This window comes from Stylophora pistillata, chromosome 8 (assembly GCF_964205215.1).
Source record: "Stylophora pistillata chromosome 8, jaStyPist1.2, whole genome shotgun sequence".
Taxonomy (NCBI): domain Eukaryota; kingdom Metazoa; phylum Cnidaria; class Anthozoa; order Scleractinia; family Pocilloporidae; genus Stylophora; species Stylophora pistillata.
The window spans coordinates 2,337,320-2,356,898 of NC_142526.1; the positions used below are offsets into that span (position 1 = coordinate 2,337,320).

The 19,579-nt window shown below is 36.9% G+C and overlaps 1 protein-coding gene across 4 annotated transcripts; it reads right to left on the reverse strand.

Annotated features, from left to right (window-relative positions):
- Nucleotides 1-1,338: 1,338 nt before the first annotated feature.
- LOC111325756 (uncharacterized) lies at nt 1,339-4,963 on the reverse strand. Of its 4 annotated transcripts, none has more exons than XM_022929625.2 (6): nt 4,804-4,963; nt 3,560-3,598; nt 3,022-3,066; nt 2,478-2,573; nt 2,099-2,167; nt 1,339-1,614 (listed from the first exon to the last, which is right to left on the reverse strand). In XM_022929625.2, the coding sequence occupies exons 1-5, from the start codon at nt 4,889-4,891 to the stop codon at nt 2,100-2,102; spliced, it is 336 nt and encodes a 111-aa protein (XP_022785360.1). In that variant the 5' UTR covers nt 4,892-4,963; the 3' UTR covers nt 1,339-1,614; nt 2,099. The 4 variants fall into 4 exon arrangements, with proteins under 4 accessions (XP_022785360.1, XP_088585422.1, XP_022785362.1 ...); XM_088729296.1 differs by having other exon boundaries at nt 3,536-3,598; XM_088729297.1 differs by having other exon boundaries at nt 1,520-1,742; nt 3,536-3,598.
- Nucleotides 4,964-19,579: the final 14,616 nt, after the last annotated feature.

A 19,579-nucleotide genomic window follows, 5' to 3' on the forward strand; every position in this document is an offset into this window, starting at 1 on the left:
CAATCGTACTGAGTGTGAATTTGGGGTCTAAAAGTCGTTAACGTTAATAAATTTAATATTGAGTGAATTTTTAATATGAAGACTGAAGTGTGAGTCACAAAGGTAAAACCGTAGACCGCAGATCGCAGACCGGATAACGTGAATCAACCGATAGTGCACACACAAGTCGACTCAAAAGGCACAAGGATAACGCAACAGTAAAGGAGCGTAACCGCAGTATTTTAAATACACATTAAAGTGCAGTGTTTACGTGGCAGTTTCGCTTTCGCCTAACGGAATTTCCGAGATCTCGTCTGATAACATCAATGACAAAAGGAAGAGAGATAAGTCTGGTAATTACACACTGTATATATACATAAGTTTTTCGAGAAGGGCGTTTTCGAGGTGTGCGGTCTGCGTTTTCGAGGTCTGTGTTAACGAGTCACCTGAGAGAATATTGCTTCGTACGATTGTACCAAAAATGATTTCACATAGTAAACGTACAAACGTTAAAATTGCGATAGCGCTTGTGAATCCTATATTTTCGGCTAAATTCAAGGGTCAAGGAACAGAAATTCCGAAACCTCGTCCGATAACATCAATGACAAAATGGAAAGAGAGATAAATCTGGTAATTACACACTGTATACACAATGGCAAACTGATGGTGCACAAGTCGACTCAAAAGGCACACACATAACCTCTGCCAGACTGGTAACTCGACAGCGGAGGATCGTAAACGCGATGTTTTCAATAAGAATAAAGCCCCCAGCGCAAAAATGTTGAGTTAAGAGAACTCAGTCGAAAAACCGATTAAAATAATTATAATGATCGATTAAAAGCTCCATTAACCAGTAGTGTTTACAATTACAACCACCTACCAACCCTGCCTGAGTAATAAAACTCTTCCCCCACCCCTCCCTCAGTACTTGTAGACTGCACTCACCCCTCCCTGAGTACTAAGGATGTGCCTCCCTCCCTATAAAATGGTCCAAAAAATGGTCCAAAAAATGGTCCAAAAAATGGTCCTCAAAATGGTCCCAAAAATGGTTCAAAAAATGGTTCAAAAATGGTCCAGTCCAGTCCAGTCCATATTTTACCCTACTCCATTTTGTTAAGTAGGTTTAATTTTTATTTGATTTTGGTTTTTTTTTCGGGCTGAGGGCTTGGCATCTTTTATTACGGGTAGCATTAAACTCCATTTATTGTGATAGGAAATGATATTGAAAGAAAAGGAAAATGCGAGCACTTAATTTATGTATGTACGTAGAAATTACATTTGAAGAGCATTCTTATAGCGAAATGTGTCAGTTTGACGTGAAAATAAGTTGGGATGGAAAGCAACGAGGAAAAGTGTGGCTCTTGGAGGGTGTCCACTTTATTATGATGGAACTCGATTTGAAATTAACAAACCAGAAAAAAAAAGTTGCACAAAGGAAAACAGGCCAGAATTTCGTAAAAGTAAAATAACGTACATTTCTGTACACTTCTCGGTCACTGGTCAATTTCTTTTATTCTAAAGAATCAGTTATTCACAACAATCCAGTTGATCAACTCGTTCGTTTATTGTTTCATTCATGAGATGATCTTTAACTATTTCGCAATTGGCTTCTCTTGGACTTGTTCTGTTAACTGCCTGTGTCCATAGAAACAAACAAAAGATATGAACTCTGAGAACATAGATTAAGTTGACTTTGGTTCATAGATCGATTATGTCTCGCCAAATCACTTCCCAGTTCTTTTTATCATGTTTGTTCTTAAACCCTGTTGGATAAAGGGAGTTTATTAGACGATGACTGCTTTTGAACTCATATTTGGAGCCCCAAATTACTGCAGGTTCACCATGCTCGGTCATTGAAAGAGACAATTGACTTTACTGGGAATAAGTGCACACAGGCGTATGCATGGAGAACGTTCACCATCGAGCCTGCTGTGTACCTAATTGGACACAGATATACTAAGATAGAGCTCTTTCTCTACTTGGATCAATTAGCCTTGCGGAAAACCATTTAAAGCCTCATTGACAGATTGATTTCATCGATTGATTGACTGATTGATCCATTAGTCGATTAGTCAATTTAAATTTCAAAAGGCAGACAGAAATAAAGTAGAAATGTTACCTTAGTTATCTAGCCAATTCTCAGAACTGTTGTCTTCAAACGAAGGGCTTTCAGCTGGCGCGTCTCTTCCTGAAAAAGCAAACGAATAAGTTAAAAAATGATGAAACCATAATCACATAAATGAGTAAGAAAAAGATAAAACATTTACGTAAGTTTTTATGAATCTATTAGTCCTACTATCGTGATTGGTCGCGGGGGGTGGTGTGGGGGATACTCTCTTTTGTCTTTGTTATTGGTCTCGATAAATATCCACCCCTAGCCACCGGCAAGGCGGGTCCATGCATTTATGGGGTAAATAGTCAGACATTCAAAAGTACTCATAGAAAAACAGTCCATCCTTCCAATTATTCTAACATAAATAATCTAAGAGGGTGTTCACCTTGACTCACGCACTTGCAGAAATACCGGAGTTTACCGTCGTCTCCGTAGTGTTTGGTACATACTTTTCGCTTACCCTTGAAACACCCGAGACGTCCTGGATAAATTTAAAAAAAAAACAAAATGAAGCAGAGCAAATTAAAGGAAACAAAGCAAAACAAATCGGAACAGAACAGACTATAAAACAAAAGAAAACAGAAGGGAACACTGCCACAACCTCAAGCCAATATACCTAGTAAGGCACTCCTGCTTATTTAATAAGAAGTTAATACTATTTATCCGTATTTTTAAAAGGATCTTATAGATTTTTTCTTTTATCAAAACGATATTATTACTATTATATTGAATACTGTTCATTCTCCACCATTCAATAGTATGTTTCTGTGAAGTTTCAATTCAATAAGAAAAAAAAAGAAATTAATGATATGAATTATGAAAACATAAGCTGGTCTTGACGTTATTGCCTAGAATGACTATTTTTCTATACATTGTTTCAAAGCTCTGCATAATTCACGCATATCAGTCCTCCTCTGCGCTTTACTTACGAGCTCGGCGGTATCTATATCTATATCGCCATGGGTCTGCCAATTCTGAAAGAAAAAGTAATTTCATAAATGTTAATACAACAAGTTTCATTGCCTTAGGAGAGGGATGGGGCCTTAATTTTTTTTACGGTGATGGGGTAGCTGTGTTTTCCTGAGACTAGATCGGATTGCAACACTATTGAAACTCCCCTCCAGCTATATCCACGAGTGCATGTTTTAAAGCCGTTTTGTTAAATACGGCTGAATTCTTATTTCTTCATAGAAGCTGCTAAACCAGTGTTTTTTGGCGTTGAAAATAAAATTTAGTGACAACGTGAAACCTATTGCAAAACTCAGTTCTTCACCTCTATTTCTGATGCAATGAAAGGGATATTACTATACACAGTAAATATTTTGAGAGATATCTCTCTCATAGGCAAAATTCTAGTGGGAGGGGCCTTAATTGTTTAGCTACTTGTCATTTATGACTGGCCATAGAAATCTTAAAATGATAAAATTATAAGAATTTTCTCAGTGAGAGAATCTTGTTGATTCTTACTAGTTTTCACGAATCCCTCTCTGAGTTCCTCTACAGGATCTTCCAAAGGAAAAAAAAATGATTATAAACAAAAGAACAGATACAACAACATAGCAAATGCAAATAAAGGAAAACAAAGAAACGAAACAAAAACCAAAAACTAGGAAAAAAAACAAGAAACAAGAAAACTGGAAAACAACAACAACAGCAAATCAAACAGGTCACTATTTTTTTCTTGAAGTCCAGGTGTTCGTTCATTTGTTGCATGTCCCATCGGAACTTTGCTAAAATTCTCACTACAATATCGGATTTACCATCTCAAGCAACGCAATATTTAACAACATAATCACAATGCGTAGTAACAATACAGCAGCAAACCGTGTAATGTTACAAAACATTGTCAGGAATGATGCAGATCCAATTCCATGTTGAAAGGGTTATTATTAATTTATTATTATTGTAAGGGTTATTATTTATCGGAGGATTTTGACTGTGCCATGATGAGAAGTAGCTGATCCCATCATGAGACTTTGGAGTGTTCTCATGATTCCCAAGAATGGAAGTTAATTGGCAGTCAATTTTCTCTAGTACCCCTTTATGTTTTGTTGGCGACACTGACTCAATCACTGATCAGATACCATTGAATATGAATGTTTCCATTTTCTATCGTTCAGCTTGTATACTCTGGAAGATCGTTTACTTTTAGGAAATTTCACGTCAAGGGATGGAAAATATCACCCTGGAAGTTACTCTGTGACAGAGTGATGTAATGGACCGAGCAGCATTTTCCAACCGAGCCAGAACATTAACAGCCTTTTTCTTTTTTTTTTTCTTTTCTTTTTGTTGCATCTTCCTCCTTATCTTGGTCAAATTGCCGAGACCAGATCATCCCAATAATGGCTTATGTGCCGAAACATACGATATTGGTAACTTTAAAGGTGTTTATCACTATTGTTATTGATATTGTTATTTTTGTAAAAGTTGCTATCTTCGAATTCCTTTATGCAAAAATAATTCAATTTCATGGCTTTCCATTGGGATAAGCCCCTTTTGCCAATGCAGCCAAATGGTAAAAAAGCAGTGACAATTGAAAAAATACTCAGTGGCGTAAAGTGAAATGATAACGCAACCACTCGAAACATTTATCAGAGATTGTGATGTGCGTTGTACTCGATGACGACAAGTAACAGGTCGAAGTCAGATAAAAAAAGGGTCAAGTTATATCGTAAAAAAACAATGTGATCATTGCACTAAAAAAAACTGACCTCTTAATTCCTCCTCATCCCTTTCGAAGTAGTTCTCTGCCAAAACGATAGAGAACAAAACAAGAAGAAAACCAAGTTTTAGATACATTCTGTTGTCTTCCCCCAGTTAAGTCATGTACGCTAATGGACACGGGCCCTTTTAGTAAGTTCTTTTATAACACCTAGTGGCTCTTAAAATTGAATTATGCAAATAGAATAAACCTGATATGGTGATACTTTTAACCCTGTGTCCATATTGAACAACTGTAAAAGTCATGTTGTAGTTATCTCGCCCACATATCTGTCAATGCTCCACAGAAAGATAATTAAGATTACCATAACAAAAAAAAATTTCTTAAAATTTGCTTAAACTTTTAAATTTTCTTAGATTAATATGTGCCTCATCTGCTTGGTGATTCAAATATGTGAATTGTATTGTGCAAAGAAATTAGGTCCGAACTGATTCCTCTTAAGAAATGATTGAACAACTGATTGAGCCAAGTAGTTATTCATTTTACCAATATCTCTAAATATCAAGATCAAGAGCGGAAATGTTGTTTCTTTTTCAGAAATTTCAGAAGTAATAATCAGTGAGAACATGTTGCGAGAATGAAACAGGAAAAAGACCAGAAAAAAATCGTGAACTGAAATGGGATGAAATGTAAAAAATAAATTATGTGTCAATATAAAATAATAATTAAAAAACGGTGTTTGTGAATATATATGTATATATATAAAAAAAACATCCTAATTGCTACTTGCTTGGAGGAAATGATAAATAAGTGTTTTTTGTAGAAGAACACCTTTCTTCGCAAGTTCTTGGCCGAAATAAATTATATTTAATTTGGTTTCATATTCGAATATTCTTAAAGTCAAGTTTGGTTTTTGTAGCGACGACTTGGCCTTGAATTTTACAAAATAGACCAAATGATAGAATTGAATTTGTTGAATGATGCAGATTCAGAAATAGGTAAATAAAAAAATTAATAAAAAAATGAATGAAAAAACCTTCAAGTTTCCTTCTTTCGCCAAAGCTGTATCAAATCTAATCTTTAATTATATCATCGTAAGAAACTGTTTGATTTTTTTTCCATATGGTATCAACCTACACACTAACGTATTCATTTGAAAGTGATATTGAGCCCATATCCAAAAGTTGGCAAGACTTTCACGGTGTGATTGTGCTGAACGATATTTCGCAATATCAGTAACCAGTTAATCAATGAGATTTTTAACATTTCGTTTTGAAATAGCATTCAGCGCAATCATACCGTGAAAGTCTTGCCAACTTTTGGATATGGGCTCAATATCAGTTTCAAATGAATACGTTAGTGTGTAGGTTGATACCATGTGGAATAAAAAGTCAAACAGTTTCTTAAGATGATATAATTAAAGATAAGATTTGATACAGCTTTGGCGAAAGAAGGAATCTTGAACGTTTTTTCATTCATTTGTTTATTCATTTACTTATTTACCTATTTCTGAATCTGCAGCATTCAACAAATTCAATTTGTAGATAATTTACTTTCGACTATCTGTCACTAAAACTCTAACTAATCTCTATGAATCCCTCACAGTTGTTATAAACAATTTGAAAAATATCAATTCCATCTTGCCTTCGAATTCTCCTTTGCTCATTAAAATCACGGCATTTAATTAAGCCTTTACACCATATATTACCATAAGATTTTCTCAGCTAATTGCTTGGAATGGATTGCTGTGTGATCAGGTTAGTCAACCTATATTGTAGCGATGGAATCATTTTTATCGAAAAAGTAATAATTACTAGGTCAATTAATAAAACGGGGAACACGTAAACGCACGTTTTAACCTGCAAATGATATATTTTGCGTACTATTTTGGCTTCAATTTCATACACGAGAATTTTTTTTCATGTGGGTCGATTTCATTGTTATATTACTGATTATTGAAACGTCATGGCTCAGTTGATACGATTTGCGAGCTCAAAAGCATTAAGATATACCATTTCATCGGCATGACCATAGTACCAATTTAATTAAGCCTCAGTTTCTTCGTCGGGATTTCAGATGCATATCTGAACTGATACAGTACGCAAAGGTGTCACAGAACACGTAGGATCCATCAATATCGATTTTGTTGTTGTGGTTTTATTTTTTCAAAGAGGATTCCGTTTGTTTGCTAGCATCAAGCGACTCCTGGAATGTTTCAAATCAAATTTACCAGAAAACTCAATAAAAAATAAGCGAAAGAAAAATATTATTGTCAAAAATTGCGTGGATACGAAAAAGGAATAAAAAAAGAAGAAATAAAAGAAGAAAAAAGAAATCGTGTGATTATTAGTTACGTGACTTTTGATAATATCAATGTGTGAACTGATACAGCGGGCAAAAGTGTCACGGAAGACTCTTACTTATGAAGGAAAGTTTTCCAGAAGTTTTAAAAAGGAGGGTTTTCTGAAATCATCTCTTTTCCAACTCCCTCATCCAAACAGTTCTTCCGTGCAACAAGTATTTCTCTCTTTCACATGTTCGTGATAGATTAAGCCCCCATATAGTTTTGAATATCTTTTACTTGCACAGTCGGTTATACCGAAACGTTTTAAGATTTATATCAGAGGTTTTATCCGCGGAAATTTAGGTTGTATATATGCATATATGCTAGTCTCTTTGGATGAAAATTGGTCTCATGCCTTTGCAATTTGATTTGATTTTATCCTTTGCGCAATAGTCTATGGCTTTGGTACAAAAGTAAAAGTCTGTATAAGCGGAATATTGTCATCGATGCAATCTAGTAATCTCCCGACGTGCCCACACAATATATTATTTCGCTTGCTTAAGTTTCCCCGTGTTTGCCCGTTCACGACCGCTCGATAACGGTATCGTGATTCTAGAGCTCTTTTTAAGCTGGACTGACACTTTCAAAGCCCCAGGATCATTATAAGTCATGCAATGTCCTAGAATATTAAGAGGCGGTCTCTCTAAAAGCGGTCCGATGCATTTCGGATCAAAATATCGATTTCTTTCAGACTTTGCCCATGGATCTGTCTTAGTTTAAAAGTAATCGAAACCATATTTGTCTCTTTGAATATGGTAAATTCAGATTTTTTTCCGAGCGGAAATCGCCTCAGCGCTTGAAAGCCCGTTTTTAAGAGCGCTGATTATCAAAAATGGCACAAATTGAATTACGCAACGTCTTTTCACATTAACCTTGCTAGAGGAATTATTTTACTTCGCATACATAGATCGATCCTTTGTGAGAACAAATCACATCAGATCGATTTTCTTTTTTTAACTGTTTTTCACTCTGAAAACTATTTTTTATTTCGAAACCCACTTGGCTTTTGCCGCCGTATGACCGCAAATATGCAATTTATTCAGTTAATCTCGGCTTAGCGCAAATTTCCAACTTCTTTCCTACGATATTTTTATTCAGACTAACCAAAATAGATCGAGGAGTATGGGAATATAAAAATATGTTGTGGTTTCGGCGAACTTCTTGTACAGCAGGTCAACACAATATGAGCATTTTTGAAAATTCCAACCAACAATGCAAAAAAGCGGAGTCAATTATTTACCAAATTTATGTCTAAAACCCTATGGTTGACGCCTGAATTAAGCACTTTGAAGCTTTATCATACTTGATAATACCATAAAACAGCATTTAGGGGAGAAATATCTCACCCTTCTACAAAAATGCTGCCACCGAAAGATTACTTTTCACTCTAGGCGACATATTGTTTTGTTTATCACTTAGTAATGAGAGAGAGGGAGGAAAAAAAAGAAATGACTTGGAGGATAGATATAAAAATATTAATGTTAATCCAAAATATTTAACAATTATTCCACGAGCGCGCGTTGGATATGAGATGATAGATAGCCAACGAGGCGCGTAGCGCCGAGTTGGCTATAATCATCTCATATCCAACAAGCGCGACTGGAATAATTGTTTTATGAAAAAAAGTGCCCCCAAGATATTAGACAAATCTTCTCGACTTTATTTTGTTAGAAGAATCCGGATGTTGCAATGTACAGATATTAGATTATGGTATTTTGGCTCATATACCATAATGGCTAAGCCAATAAAAAGTCTTAAATTGCATTATGCAATGATCCAGTTTTTAATAAATCCCATTATCCAATAATGAGATTAACAATTAATATTACTAAAAGAGCATTCATTTTAAATTAGAATATGTAAACTGTAATTTTAAGATAGTGAGCGACGTGAACTAATTTATTCAAAGGTTTCATCTGCAGTGTTGATGAACCTCAAGTTTTTATGAAATCGCCAGAAATAGAATATTTTACAACATATTTAAGAAACAAAATCTTTATAGACGGGTTTACAAGCCTCTTTCAATCATTTAAGAGTCAATGCTATCTCGAAATATTCAAGACTTACGTAACACAAGTAAACTGAAACCCTGTTTCCTTTCGGTGTCTCCACAGGTCACACTAGTTCCTAAACTACTGCTGCAGATCATGATGCATACGAACATGCGCAAGTGTGCGTGGAAAGTTCAATAAAAATCCTAGAGAAACTGGAGTCTATGCACTTAAACAGTTGAAGTGCAATAGAGACGACATTTGGTTTTCTAAGGAAAGTTACATTGTTTTGGATAATAGTCGGGAAACAAATCAGCAAACATTAAGGAGAAACAAATGGACTTCGACCAAGGGTTATTAGGGAGTTGTCGTTTTGTTTCGCGCATTTAAATTGATGTATTAATCAATTAATCAATTATTTAACTGATTTATTCTTTTATTTATTTATTTATTTATTATTATGCTCCCAATTGCCTTTAAAATATCAAACTCTTTCCCCTGTGAGTGGAACATTTGATTTTGAGTAATCTTACTTGAGGGATTTCGTAAAATTACCCTTAGCGCATGGGCGAGCTCCTGTGATTTAAAATGGCGGAAAAAACGAAACGCACGTCGCAGCCTCCAAAACGGCTTTTAAACGAATATTTGGCGGTTGAATATAAGAAAAAGAAGAGGAGGAAATCAGCTGGGGATAATAAGCTTTATGAAATCGAAATAGTCGCGATCGACAGACAGAAGAAAAGAGTTAAAATTCACTATAGAGGTTACAAAGAAGAAGCTGATGAATGGCGTGACTGTCAGGACGAGAACACGTTTCCATTCGAACGGGTGGAGAAAGCGTATATTCCTGAAGAAATATCTCTTGAAGACAGGACGAACGTCTTCCATGGACATATCTATCAAGAAATAAAGCGTAAGCTGTGGTCAGGGCAGCGTGATAATCCTGAAATCAGGATCGGAGTTAATGTTGACTGTGATGTTTTCGATAGAGGACTTGGTCAGGTTGTAAAAGGAATTCAGATCAGAGGGAAGAAGGTGCATACAATCAAGGATAATGCTGACTTGGATCATATACTAGGTTTAAAGTGGAATGAGAGGATTTTCAATGAAAATGGCGACTTCGCGTATGTTGTGAATGGAACAGTACAATACTGGTTGACCAAGAGAAACCCAATTAAGGAGTTTAAATACATCGGAGGAAAGTTTGTACGGTCAGAGATAGAAGGCCTGTATGCTTTAGTTTTAACCTTTGTTAGGGGAGACAGCAACAAGAGACAGTACATCAGCAGAACTTTTAAGTTTTATTATAATATGTCATGTGTAAAATAAATTTTGCATTATGTTTGCATAGTCGACACTGCTAATTTGAAAGGACATAATTTGTCAAAGGCCTAAATCACTCAATGAGGTAAAAGTATAATTTCACTGTTATATTTTCTGAAATGAACATAAAACAAATGGGGAATAAGTTCAAATTATGTTGTTAAGACTGCTACAAAGGCTTTGCTAGTCACTTAAACCCCACATACATTTTGGGGTCCATTTTCCATTAATTTTAACAAGATGCGAGCAACATCTAGGATGCTGGCAATGTATACAATGCGATGTACATGTCTTAATTGTGTGCCCAGTGTTTGAGCAGTTGGAACACTTATAGGTGTTTTTGACCCTTGCATATCCAGCTGCCTCTAGGTACTGTATTCTATTTTTCTTCAGAAATAGTTGTTTGAGTGCAGCAATTCCCCTGTGGTTGGTGGATCGAAAGTAATCCTTTGATGCCCTATCATTGTACTTCTCCATACCTTGCTGAGTATAGTGGGCAATGTTTGTGTATAGATTAAGGAATTCAGGAACATGGTAATTAAAGGCATGCATGTAAGGGGTGACATCCTTAGTTTGGTATAATGTAAGAAAGTTACCTAACCAATCCCCAATCTTGCCTTTTAAATGCATAACTTCATCATTACAATGAAAATCAAGCTTTAAATCACCAATAATATCTATGAAATCAGCCCATAGCTTTTGAATTTGGGCACAGTTTTCACAAGTAGGAAGAATTGCTGACATTTCTATATGTTGAAACAATTTCAGCTTCTCAGGACCAGTCAGGTCTCTGTACCCCAATTTCTTGCTTTCTTTCCCAATATGCCACTGAAATGATACTCCCAGGTTGTTGAGGAGCATTTCATAACCCCCCATATATTTATATTTATCTCTTGGAAATCCATCTGTAAATATTACCTTTTTCTCAATGCTATCTAGTCTTCTTAATTGTCTAATCAGAAGTTCAATCAAATTGTCAGAAATTCGTAAGAATAGATGTAAAGTATCAATGACTACATGATCAAGAAGAATAAACGGGAATAAAGGATTCCTTTTACAATTAAACTTTTTTGATTTTGCACACTGACTTATTTGTGCCAAGTTTCGTGCCCCTAGACTAAGATCAGTTATAGACCATTGCTTATTTGTATCCCACCTCTGTAGTCTGGGGCACTTGCACCATATGCAAGCATAGTCTTGGTTTGCAGCCCCCAGGCCACAAACACAAGCCAGAAACTTCCAGTCTCCCCCAAGGAAATATTCAATATCATAGTTGCAATTATTTACAGTAATTGTCTTAAGCAATTCCATCTCATTTCTGAGATCAGAGAGACTTTCTTGTAAATTTTCATAGCTTTCAGTTGTTTTTATTATTGCCAAAATGTAATTCCCTTTTTCCCCCATGGCTACATCTTTCTCATTTAATATAGTGTAAGTGAAGTTCACTATTTTCAACCTCTTTCCTATCTGTGTTCCATCCCCACTGAGCTTTACCTTAATTGTGTTTTCTTTCAAGTCTAGTCTTGTTAATTGTTTTCGAAGGCTGTCTTCAAATTTTACTTGAACACATTCTGCTTCACCAGGAGTGCAACTAAAATTCCATGAATTATTTAACTTGTTTATCTGTTTCGTTATCTGGGACAGTTTTGGCATATCTTTTGCCTTGATTGAAAACTCACGCCAGGCTTCATTGGAGATGTTAAATTTGTCTTTCAAATACATCCACATATTAAGATCATCCAGCTCTTTGTCTGTCATTTCCTTTGCATTGTCGTCAATAAAAGGAAGTTCACCTTCTTCAAGAAGACTAAAAGTCTCTAACTGACCAGTGTCCTCATTGAAGACTTCTACCTTGGTGGCAACATAATTGTATAAACCAAGGAATGACAGGGTTGTGTGACATTGTTCCTTCATTTGTTTTTTGACGCATGCCTGATGCTGTCGCGTGTACTGCTGAAAAGATTTCTTCTTTGCTGGGCCTCTTGACCTTTTTCCCGAGCACATGTCTGCAACCTTTTCTGCTAAACGTTTAAATCGTCTCTTGCTCTCTTCATCTTTCTTCTGTGACTTATTCAAGGCAGTTTTCAATTTCTCTTCAAGGCAAATCCGTTTAGCTGCTTGCTCAGTCACGCACTCCTCGAGAACTCTTTTCTCACCTCTCAGCCGATCGCAATCACCCTTAAATTTCAAAACGTCAACTTCGTTGTAGAACACTTTCAATTTATAATTTGGTCCAAATTTCCACCCGTTAACTAATTTCTTCAGGGCTTTTCCTCCTGATTTGCTCGCCCGCTTGAACGCTGTATGGAGGATTGATATCTTTTTCTTAAAAACGTTCAAAATGCGTTTGTTTACCGGTCAGTACAAAATGCAGACTGCAGACTGCAGATTGCAGACTGCAGACTGGGTATAAAATGCAGACTGGGTATAAAATGCAGACTGAGACCAAAATTGGGTATAAAATGCAGACTGACAGCAAAATTCTCGTTTCGTGCAATACGCGATATATTTTCATCGTTAACTCACCCCCCAGTCATGTAATCGCCTTTCCGAGTTCGTTTCCTTGCAATTTCCTCTCCATATGCATAGACTGTGGTCAGTCTATGTGAACAGTCCGTTTATTTGTTGCGCTGAAACATGACAACACGTTCGATCGTAGAGCCGCCATCTTGAATAATCCGAGCAAACCCGAACGATAGCGATTTCCTATTTGTCATTACCGCTGGCCCATGCATGTATCAAATATGGCGGCTGTAGCATGCGCAGCGTGTAATTTAAGCAACCAAATGACATATCTCTGGCACCAGCAGCCGTTTTAGTTTATGAACTCGAAGGGAAACATGTTGTTCTTTTGATGAAAAAGCATCAATTTATGGACATATCTTATGAAAGCGCCAAGAAGGAAACTTTTAGCGGCTGCTAAACTCAGGAAGGCGATTGCGTGACACTGAGGTACGTTAAAAAAAAACATTGCTCTCGCATAGTCTGCATTTTATACCTAATTTTGGTCTCAGTCTGCATTTTATACCCAGTCTGCAGTCTGCAGTCTGCATTTTATACCTAGTCTGCATTTTATACCCAGTCTGCAGTCTGCAATCTGCAGTCTGCAGTCTGCATTTTGTACTGACCGGTTTGTTTACTTCCACATTACGTGCTCCTGAGTCTTCCAAAATTTTCTTCACGACAGATGCTAAAGGAGAATCGTTACCTTCATCGTCATGACTCTTTCCCTCCTTCGATATGGTGTAAATAAGCAAACTAAAGGGAAAAAAATGTAACACCGGTAAATTTATTTTAAATGCCGCTAGCATGAAACACATGTAACACAATCTTACTTTAGAATTGTTGACATTACGTAAAGTGTATTTTGTACTTCTTGAGCCGGCTACGGCGAGCGCTTGTATTCGATGTTATTTACTCCTCTTCCGAGCTCAACTACCTTTTCCGAAGGTACTCTTTACAGTATTAAAATTTACAGTAAGAATGTTATTTTATATACTTACTTGTTTATTTCGTACGAGAACGAAGGAAAAGAATCACCCGATGAACCGCTTCCCTGCTCTCCTGAATCATGCCCAGCCGATTCACTTCTTTCAATGGAAATGAATAGCAGCAGTAAAAATAGGTATAGGTAACACTTGAAGGCCATCGGTCCGTAAGAAAATGTTCATCAATGTTTATGAATCGTACACCAAAACGCGGGGAATTTATTACAGTTTTCAAATCTGGCGGTAACACGGCTATCCCGGCATGCAGTGAGAAGCTGTTCCCCAGTTTTCACAGGCAGTTTTGCTTTTCGCGCTCAGATTTCTTAAAAATTGACTCGACCTATTAAAAGAAACTTCCAAGGTCCGTGACTTGTTATGTGCTTTTCGAACTAAAAAAGTGCAATAAAGATGTAATAAACAGGTACGTTTCATAAACCGGTGGTAACCAATTGTGAAATTTTTCATGAAAATCACAGTGAGCAAAAACTACCAAATTTTCATTTCTTTGTGAGAGAGCTATTATTGGGCGTGGCCATCGGAAATATGATAGAACCTTTTGTTAACAAGGAGTTTCATATGTTTCCTTGTTCCATTATGGATGCAGTTGCTGTGATTCTCTAGGAAATAGCAAAAAAAATCATTGTGAGATCATAACCTTCGGCTTTGATCTGCCACCACGTTTTTAATTCTTCATATTCTATTTTTATCCTTATTTAATCTTCCCCGCCCTCAATCCTCGTTAAGATGGCAGGAAAACTAAAAGCATCAAACAATGGCCCACATATAAAAATACAGTTCGAGCTCCACGTTAATCACAAGTTAATCAGAAGGGATACCGACTTTCGTGGCAGTTGTGCAACCAGGGTTACTAAGCTAGAAGCTATTCTCGGTAAAAAGCTCTAATAAAACAGAGTAACAGATGCCAATATGAAGTACTCCTTGCAAATGAATCATTTGGCCGTCCCGGAAACCTTATTTTTGGTGTCTTTAGCACGAAGACACCTATAGAAGATTGGAAAAAAAATTGAAAAATACTTCATATAGCACAAATTATGACGTCATACCACTAAGGCCACACTGGAGTATGCATTTTGTGATGGTCGACATGACAGAAAAAGAAAATGTTAACCAAAAAAAGTGTAAGAGATCGATTTATAATCGCGAGAAGTCGGAAACGAAGAAACTAAGACGAATTCCACTCAAGAAAAAAGAAAGAGCGAGGAATAGTCGGGACCAATGGAATTCGGAAACGAGAAGAAAACATCAAGTCGATGAAAACGTGATGTTAGCTTTCGACGTTGTGCGTTGTCAAACCCACGCGTGGGTGGTGAACTAGGTAAGTGAAGCGGTCTTCTTTTCTAACTTTATAATGAGTTTCCTCCGAATGCGTATTTTCAGTATTCCACAGTTTTCGAAGTTGGAACAAATTTGGCTAAATTAAAGGCTTTGAAAGATGCCTTCGAGTATTCGATGACTGCTGTCTTCGTCGCCACACAACAACAGCGCTTCAAAGACAGCGCCGGATTTCCAATCGGAAAAAAATCCAGGTTGTCCTTATGGCAAATGCCGAACAACCTAACCCTTGGGTTTGGTTGCCTGATGAGGACTTGGTTATCCTTTAAATGTTGTATGATTTTCGGTTTTAAATGTGCTCTGAGGTCATGAAATTATAAATGTAATCTACATTCGATTCACACCGGCGTGAAACAGTGGATCTGATATAAAACTGCAATATGTCTCATCTCATCTCATCTCCTTTATTTTTTTTTTTGAGCAGGTTGAATTATGGCAGCTATTTGCTGATGTGGACCTGCTATCATCCCACCCATCCTACCCAAGGGGAGGACATCCACCACACAGTAATCTCGTGTGTGGGAAATTAACGTCTCCTACCCCAACCCTGTAGGAGACGGGACCTCCGTTTATTCGACCTTATCTGAGAAGACTAGAATATCTAACCATTACTCGATGTTATAGAAAGGTAGCAAATTCCTCTCAACTATTTTAAGACCTTGAGTGTTGGTCCGGCTGGGGCTCGAACCCTCGACCTCCCGCACAACAGTCCAAAAAAACACAACGGCGGTCAAAAAACAACGCTTTCACTTACTAGAAATGTTAATAAGAATATTCCTTTGTATTTTCTGAAGTGGTCTAGTATTTTTGTAAATCCCAGCATCCGCAAATCACACAACCCAAAACAGCTAAATTTAAAAGTATTCCCAGACAAGTTGCGTCTCGGATAACGAAAGGGGTGTCAAATCTGTTCGCTCAAAAATTAAAAAGTAAAAATTTCCGACTAAAGATTGAAAATATGAAAAAAAAGTCGACTTAAATTTATTTAGATTTGAACTTCATCCAAGATGGAGCCAAGAAATGCATTCCAAAGCGCCAAGAAATAAAAAACTTCGAAGTCATGCAGCATGCGTAATTAGTTTGGTCTGGGTTAGAAGACAACATGTCAATCTTATCGTGGATTATTGAACTAAACGAAAAACGTCCAACTCATTACATTACATTTGATTGCCTTCATTTTTAAGAATTGTCGGGCATTCCATCGAGCAGAAGAGAGCTATTTAGAGCTACCTTTGTGTCTCAATTATGCATCTCTGATCTTTATCCTGTTGAACATCACGATGTAATTCATGAACTGTATTGTAACTTTTCTCTGGGTGGTCCGGCGGTTTTTTCTCGGGCAACCAAGCCTTTGCTTTGATTTTCCTGAAAAAAATTCTTGTTTTTTCCGCAGGTGTCTTTGTGATGAATTTCTCTTTTATATTACGATGTCATAAAGCGTTTTGACAATCTTTAAGTGGCTTTTATTTGCTAATTGTTTATTTTTTTCCTTTCAATTTAGAGTAATCTACTGTGATCTGCGCACCAACAGAGGTCAACAGAGCCAATTGCAAGAAATTGTGGAAGTTATTCTTGAAGTAGATGCTTACTGATGTGTGTTAGCAAACAAAATTATGTCTAGATCATATAGAAACAGGAGTAATGGAAAGTTTTAACATCCAGAACTAGTTGTTGCTACCTTTTCTTCTTTTTAGGATTTAGAAGAAAACACTATTGTGAAATCCAAATGAAACAGAAACAGAAATTACGACAGTCATTTTTATCATCCAAAATTTATTTCTGTTATATATTCTTATTTTTCAACCTTATTAAAAGGAATAATGAGAAATTCTCATCTATCATCCAGGAGTTGTTGTGGTTATATATAATTTTTCTTTTTAAACCTCTTACATAACAACATTGTTGATGTTCAAGTTTCAGTTTCTTAATACTTGTTACAGCTCAATGAGCATATTGAGAAAACTTCAAAGCACAACCTTAAGTGACGAATGAATCAACAAATTGTTTCCAACCATACAAAAATGGTTAAGAAGAACTATTCCCGTAATTGTTGAATAGCCAAACAAACTTATAGTTTCATTGGTGGATTGTAATTGTTTATGTTCTTATCAGTAGATACATAACATCTGGGCAGCACTCCTTTACCTATTGGGTACACTCCAAATTCATTACATCTGAGTAAGCACATTATGATCGTGTTCATGTTAAATTTTGACCGAAATCCTGGAGATCATTATGCAAGCAACTATCCAGCTGCAATGACACCTGGCACCGAATTTATTTTCAAAATAACTGCTCTTAGCTGAGTCAGTGCGGAAAGTAATGGCTGTTAATAGAAAAACAGTTAGTTTACTATAACATATTAGCACATTATGTCCATGTTAAGGCCTGGCAGGTAAAGAGTTGAATTTGATAAAGAATACAATTATTGTGAAGGTGTAGTCTGATCGTCCGGGTGAGTGTAGTCCTGAGAAGGACTGTTGTCGGTGGTAGTGACTGACGTTTCGACAACCTGTGCGGAAGTCATCACCGTGTTTCCTCGAAGAACAACTACAACAACGACTTCATCCGACGAAACACTCACCGACCCACCACCACTACCGAAACAAAGGACACCGCAACCCCTACGACTACAGTAACCATACCACACATAAAAGGCATGTCTGTAAACATCTCGCGCATCTTACTACCCTTCAATATCCGCGTCGCCCACAAACTCATCACCACACGACGTCAGTTACTAACCAACGTTAAAGACAAAGACGAACCGAGGAACAGACAGGGAATGATTTATTAGATCAACTGTTCCGACTGCCAAGCCTCCTACATCGGTGAGACTGGCAGAAACCTCACAACAAGACTGACTGAACACAGACGGGCGACGAGGAAAGGTGATGTCAGCAATCACATTGCTGAACACCATCGACTTACCAACCACAACATTGACTGGGACTCTACGCAATGCCTAACCTACAGCACTGACTATTTTCAACGACTGACTCTGGAAAGCTGGTTTACTAACTTAGAACAGACTCCCCTAAACAGATGTCAACAACTACCCGCTCCATACAAACGACTCATTCACGACCATAAACATCACAAACGACCGAAAAAGAACGACCTAACTTTACCGACAGATCGAAACAGACCAATCACGACCGACTTACGTCACTTGAGTCTTACAGCCAATAACATCACGGCAAAACCAACCGATCATTTTACACGAACTGTAATAAGAACATTCTACTGACAACAATCTTTCACTTGACTCTGATGATGACTTCCGCACAGGTTGTCGAAACGTCAGTCACTACCACCGACAACAGTTCTTCTCAGGACTACACTCACCCGGACGATCAGACTACACCTTCACATGTTACTCCCGGGTTCAAGCCATTCACTGCAATACAATTATTTTTGAAAAAAAATTGTTTATTTCGTGGTCACAACTTCCCTTACGGAACACTTTTATCGGGATCCGCGGCACTTCAATTAAAACGTATTGAACCTACTCTCTACAGAACTCTCTTCAAATATAAAAATTGAAATACATGTATCAACCATTCACATTAGTGTTAGTAGGTAGAATATATTCCCACACTAGACGCATGTACGCTTTGCGGACCTATTTTAACTTTATTTGTCTAAAGGTATTAGATTAATGTATTTCCAACTTTAATTCGCATCTTTCAATTGGGTTATTGATCCAGTTGATAATCATTAATATCATCATAAAAACCTCACTCTTCAGTCGATTGATTGTTTCAAAGAGGAAGAGATGATGAAAAACGAGAAGAAGACTGAGAAAGGTGAGGGAGAACTTTCAATTTAGACAATGGAGCTATTGTTGGTGAAACCTACTAGAGCCTTGAGGTTTTTATGCAGTTTGGTTTTTCTTGAGACTTGTCTGTTGCTTCTTCTACCAAAATAATCGAATATAGTTCGCATGAATGATGGCATAAATAATGAATCTAACGAAGGAAAAAACATCAACTGAGGGAGCAAGCTCCCGCAAGTGTGTATGTGTTTGTGAGTTATTTAATAAATTAATACAACTATGTAGGTCAATTGGTCATTTCTTTTTAAAGCAAAGCAAAAGAGAAACCAAACCTTCCTGCTTGGTGGGGTTCACTACATATCCTAGGGAATAAAAATAAAAATATAATAGCCCAGATTAGACAAATCTATAAGGGTATGTATGTCACTTTGTTACAATCAGAACGGCGAAAATGTGGCAACTGTCCATGGCTGGGAATCACACCGTTTTGCAAGATGCTTAGAACCTGTAATCGGCCTATAATTCTGCAGTTTAGTCTTCCGTCCTAG